This window comes from Odontomachus brunneus, unplaced genomic scaffold (assembly GCF_010583005.1).
Source record: "Odontomachus brunneus isolate Ranch 3 - 2012 unplaced genomic scaffold, Obru_v1 Obru_scaffold_077, whole genome shotgun sequence".
NCBI classification, from domain to species: domain Eukaryota; kingdom Metazoa; phylum Arthropoda; class Insecta; order Hymenoptera; family Formicidae; genus Odontomachus; species Odontomachus brunneus.
Genome location: NW_022639527.1, coordinates 1,199,321 through 1,205,432, shown reverse-complemented (window position 1 = coordinate 1,205,432; position 6,112 = coordinate 1,199,321). Strand labels below are relative to the sequence as shown.

Genomic DNA, 6,112 nt, shown 5'->3' with positions numbered 1-6,112 from the left:
AAAATACATGCTAAAAATTCTTGCGACATACGTTGAAATAAAAATATATATCCATAAAGTAACACTTGTAATCAATTAAACAAATTTATAAGATATCCCGTGCACTCCCCTTTTGCTTTAACAATCAATAATTTGTTGTAAATTAACGTGACATACAATTCATCTTTTTAATCTATTTCTTTGCCTATTTTTATTTAGGTTAATTTACGATCATTGATTATTAAAGCAAAAGAGGAATGCACAGAATATTTTACAGATTAATTTAATCGATTGCAAGTGTCACTTTATAGATATATCTTTTTATTTCAACGTATTTCGCAAGAATTTTTAGCATGCATTTTCTCGCTTCTAACGTCATAAAAAAGAGATAGATAATGCGAGGGGCCAGGAGCCTTAAGATATAAATATTCCAACACTTTGTTAAAATGTTAAACACATGGTAAACATAACTGTCATCTGATCGATTTATCCTTTTGCAGCTCCACTTAGGAAACTTTAACCGGCGTTTTTGGCGTATTCGACAGTAAATTAAATAAACTGAAATTACATTTCGGCGAGAACTCGAGCCGCTGATACGCCCAGATATTGAATGGCACGTAGACAGTGACCGTCGAGATCTTCATGAACGACCAGATGTATAAACACTTCGGGAACTTCGCGAAGGCCGCTTGCACCGTGTTAGTTCCGATGGAAAGCCTTCAACAATCGAATTCGCCCGTTAACAAATGTTCAAAGTACTTGCGATAAACGCGAGACATCTTAATAATTCATCAGCGCTAGTGCCGTGAGTAGTTTTCCAATAATAACAAGCGTAAAATAACAACCATTGTCTGTCGTGTAATCTGTTTCAACCCCGACAGAGCTCGTTGCGTTTCAGATAAACTGCAGTTTTCGCTTGATATTTTTATAGGCATCGTCTATATGAAATGATAACTCTAAAATACGTACACTAAGAATAAAATACTTGAAGACATATTTGTGAGACATAAAGTTCCTGTGAAGTAAAGTTTATTTCTAATAACTAACAAAGATTCTAAGGCTAATGAGAAGCGAACACGTATGTATTAGTGTTATCTTAATATTACAAACGTGTAATATTAAAGTTTATTATTGTGGGAGGATCGGTCTAAGTGTGAAAGGTTGATTCGCCCCGCACGAATGCCGAAAGAAAATTTCGGACGTCTGACATGCTGGACAATTTTATCCTCCCACAATAAATTTTAATATTACACGTTTGTAATATTAAGATAACACTACTACACACATCCGTGTTCGCTCCTCATTAGCCTTAGAATCTTTGTTAGTTATTTGAATAATATAAAGGATATTATATAAATTTATATGATATATAAATTATATCATATATAATTTAGTTTAAGTTTATTTCTGTGAATGGACTTTATGTTCCACGAATAAATTTTGAAATTATTATTTTCTCAATGTAACAACTCCAAAGATCTCGTAGTCGATAAAACTTTTATTGTAAAAAATGCGAAAGGAAAAGTTTTTCGCAAATAAAACTCTGCGCGAACAGACGGCAAAATCATCTTGTAATTTTCAATGGACTGAACGATAATACAAACTGCTGAGACCTGACCTAATCGATATGTAATAGACATAGCAGCAGATAATAACAGAACAGCAGATAATCCCGGTAATCGATGACCTTATAAGAAATAAGTATTTGAGGCACGTATATATGTATGTCATTGCAAAAATACCGCGTTGATACATTTTCTGAACTTACGTTCCTTTGTCCATGAGATCGTACGCGACGGTATTGAGAAACAGGAGTATGAAAGTCATTATGGATATGTTGTAAACTGTTTGGATATGCGGTATCTTCAACAGATCGGTGAGCATCGAATTCCTCGGCAGAAACACTTTGTCTGCCAGCATACCCTCCTCATTAGATTGTCTGCGAAGGATAAGAAGCGTAAAACGTAAACATCAAATTGTCGCTAATCAATACATTATCGGCGTACAGAGAGAGATTATGAGAGCGTATGGATAATTCGAGAGGATTACATAAATTCGTGACTAACGATAATTTGCGAAATATCACCCGACACTTCTCGCTCTTAACTTTCAATGTTTTCATTTGTCAGCGCGATATTCTGCTCACTCTTAACGAGCTATTAATTACTCATTCGTTAATTACTCGATTGTTAACAGTGAAATAATTTTCCAAAATATTGAAGAATATCGGAAATAATTTTCCGATAAATAATGAAGTTATAAAAATTTCGCCGCATTAAGTCGATAAACAAGTTTCTTCAATAAGTTGTTTGGATTCTCGATACTTAAATCGTTTCGAAATAGTTTTTTTTTCATTGTGTTAGCCGCTGTTGACCCTATTACTTCTGTCGAGATTTCATCGCGTCGCGACTCTCGAAACATCTTTAGCTGTTTTTATTTCGATAATCTTCCGCATCGATTCTCTATCTAAACGCGCAATTCTGTCCCTTACCTTTTGTCGTCATATTTGTTTTCCTTATTCAGGACTTCGTTCTCCGTTTCTATTTTCTGTCGTACTTCCGACATCATGTCGTTAATGCGATCGTTTACTTTCTCCAAAACGTCTTCCCTCATTTCCTGCGCGTGAAGAGAAAGAGAAGAGTTACACATATCAGTTCAGCGTGGAATCTTTGCTTTATATATACGTAAGAAGAGATATGACGTGTATTATTCGGCGTTTAATTGTAATTTCGCGCACGCCACACATAATTTCGCCCTGGTATTTTTTACTTTGACCCACGTTCTACATTAATCAAGTCCGATCACGATCGTGGTGAGAACATTTATCTTTCGTACCTGCATGCTTTTTAGCAATCCATTGGTAGTCATCTCACATGAGCCATTTGTAGACACGCTTCCGTTGGCCTCTGGAAAGTGAGAGAGAGAGAAGAAGAAAGAAAGAGAAAGAAATCATATGTCTTGAGTTTTATTTTATCTCTTCTACCATTTATCTTCTTTTATTTTATCTTAGATAGGAAATTCAACCGATAGTTGTAGATAGTAAACTTAAACGCATAAGAAGATTATGAGAGCGCATTGAATAATTGAGAAGACTACATAAATTCATGACTGACAATACAAATTACGAAATATTACTCGACTTTTCACTTTTAACTTTCGATAATATTTTTCAGCGCGATATCCAGTGGCTCCTAACAGTAAATTTGACTGACAAATATTAGGAAGTACAACTAATAAATATAAAATACTGGATGTGTAGTGTGTGTGTGTGTATATATATATCTATCCATGGAAGATAAATTTGGGAATATAATTGCGCAGTCATCGAGTAATTCTCGTTACTTGCAGCCGCTGTTATTGGTTTTGGTATACGCGTCTCGCTTAAGAGAAAAGATCTATCAATCTCAGTCTTGAATAAAATTGAAATCGATAATTTTATTTAAGATAGAATCGGATTTTCTGCAATCATAACTATTTATTGTTATCCTAGACAACACAAATTACTAAAAAGTATCTTAAAGACGTCCAGAAGAAATGGGATGTTTTTTGGACCTTAAATCATTTCTTAAACATTTCTTAAACTTTGTGCCGTTAGGGTAATTGTTTTATCACAATTCTATTTCTGTTGTAAATATCCTAGAATACTTGAGTTGTAATGTAGAAATGCGGTTCTGAGTTTCGTTATCTGAGAGATACACAGACTCATCATTTGTTTTTTACTTTAATATCTTGCTGATATATTGAAATAATACGTTAATCATTATTTGTAGTTTGTTCGACGTAATGTGAATATTATAAAAACTCGATAAATAATATGCCACGAGAGGATTAGTTGATAGAAGAAACAACAGTTATTTCTTGTTAAACAATAGATCAAGCACTTGATAGCAACGGACGTTATATGAACGAGCGAATAATATTACATCGCAGAAATATTAAAGTCGCAATTGCACAACACGAAACAGATCTGCATAAGCTTTCCATTATCAGCCTTAAAGTGTTTTCGTCTTGTACACAGTCTTGCTCCGAAATAGAATATATATACATATATATATATATATATATATACACACACACACACACACACACACACACACACACACACACACACACATTCAAATAGCAATGAAGGTCAATGTAAGAACGAGCAATCTTATCGATGTACAACACCAAAAACTTCAACAAACTCGACACGTAATTCGATCACTCAAGCCAATCAGTTCGCAAATTACCTTTCCTTTCGAGATGAGTCCTCTTCGAAACACCATTTTTATAAGGAACTTCCTGGGAAGCCGCAACATTGTCTGTGATCTTCAAGACGGGTTCCATGATCGGCGAAATGCTCACGGGTTTCCCGTCGACTTTTCTCGCTGACGCACTGTCGAACTCGCGACGAATTTCTCCCCTAAGACTTGCTCATAGCGCTCTTCGTTGTAGAGGGAAGACACGAGTGACTTCGGTTGCAGCGCGTGTATAAAATCCCGCGCGACGGCAGTATAAAATTAATATGTATAAAAACACTCAATATAAAGCTAACAACTAATGATAATACTAATAATGATATCTCGATCTGCGACGGTTTACAGCCAAGAGTTCGGTAATTCGCGATCGCGTGGTGCCTTTCTCACGGACTCGAGCTCGACTTCACGAGCCTTCCGCCTCTTCAGGGGGAGGAAGCTACGCTACGTTCACGTTGCGCTGCACGGTGTGACCACGACTGTGCTGATGCCTCGCTCCGTACGCACGAACTAGCCGAACAGGCCGGCCAGCAACGACATTTATTATCACTAACGCCGGTACAGTGCGCACTGATCTAATAGGAGGGACTGTCGCACTTTGTGAGATAGCCACCGTATACAAGTACTACACCGCGACGTCGCGAGTACATCAATTGTCTTCCACGCATACAACGGCGATCTCGCCGCGTCTTCGTCGACGATAGTCTTATCTCGTAATTATGGGACGAGCACTATATCTCGCACCCAGTTACAACGACATGCATGTAAAAATGGCGACTGCACAGACTGAGGAAGGCAGAAACGAGACTCGAAAAGTTTCGACAGAAACGAGGCTTCGAGGTTGCGGAAACGGAATCTTGTCGGACTTGAAGTGGGCTTGGCTTTTTTTTTATTTCAGATTACACGATATCGAGAGCCACAAATTCCTCGATGAAACAATAGCGTGTAGAACTTTACTTCGAAATGTGCTGACAGTACTAAAGTACAGTATTTCATGTTACGACGAATGTTCAATACTGTCAGCACATTTCGGGAAGCAGTCCTAATTGACGCGTTATTGCCAAGTAAACGTCAGTACCACCTCTCATTAATTTTACATTTTCAAGTTATTAATGATTAAGAGTTAAGAAATTCCTAGATAAACACGAGACTTCAAAGTTTATCGGAGGACTTCAGTCGGACTTTGATTACGATCTTTCACTTTTATTTTAATTTCAATACAAAAAATTATTTAGAGTTCAGTTTAGTAAAAAGAATTATTTTTGCATCTAAAAATGAATTCAGAATTGGTGATATACGACTAAATTCTTTTTAAATTCTCTGTGCTATCTGGGGTAGTACATAAATATGTTTACATAAGTTTAATTAAAATGTGACATAATTTATCAATATAGTTATAATTGAAATTTTGGAAAGTCTTATTATTCCAAATTTATTGTTTTGAAAAAAATTAATTTTGACTTTACCTACCACATTTATATTAAAGGTCTGTTCAACCAAATTGTCATTTTGAAGTCCAGCATTGTTGATGAGTATATCCAGTCCATTGAGAACTCTCACAATTTGCTTGAAAATCTCTAATGATTAAGAAACAAGTTACTCAGTAAATATCAACCATAACATTACATCAATGTTATAATTTTTCAATAATTTCAATAATTTCAATAATTTTCAATAATTTTCAATAAATATTTTTCAATAATTTCAATAAGTATTAGTAGCCATAAATCTTGTGATAATCAATGCGTTACAATAACCCTTCTGATGTGTTTTTGCCGTAAGCGGATCTATCCAAAGTTGACTTCGAGCTAAATAAAAATATCGGAGCGTCGTAAAAATTATTCGTCTTATAATGCAAAACACACACACACACACACACATAGCTCTGAAAAGCT

The 6,112-nt window shown here is 35.6% G+C and overlaps 1 protein-coding gene across 1 annotated transcript; it reads right to left on the bottom strand.

The window, feature by feature from the left end:
- Positions 1–398: 398 nt before the first annotated feature.
- On the bottom strand, positions 399–5,462 carry LOC116847399 (sterol O-acyltransferase 2-like). Its single transcript, XM_032822356.1, has 5 exons — positions 4,212–5,462; positions 2,815–2,885; positions 2,471–2,595; positions 1,748–1,918; positions 399–696 (listed from the first exon to the last, which is right to left on the bottom strand). The coding sequence occupies exons 1-5, from the start codon at positions 4,306–4,308 to the stop codon at positions 486–488; spliced, it is 675 nt and encodes a 224-aa protein (XP_032678247.1). The 5' UTR covers positions 4,309–5,462; the 3' UTR covers positions 399–485.
- Between the last annotated feature and the right edge of the window lie 650 nt (positions 5,463–6,112).

Coding starts and splice junctions, on each gene's coding strand:
- LOC116847399 (XM_032822356.1), bottom strand. CDS start 4,308: ATGGAACCCGTCTTGAAGATCACAGACAATGTTGCGGCTTCCCAGGAA. Junction 2,596..2,814: donor GATTGCTAAAAAGCATGCAG/GTACGAAAGATA, acceptor CTTCACGCGCAG/GAAATGAGGGAAGACGTTTT. Junction 1,919..2,470: donor AACAAATATGACGACAAAAG/GTAAGGGACAGA, acceptor TATCCTTCGCAG/ACAATCTAATGAGGAGGGTA.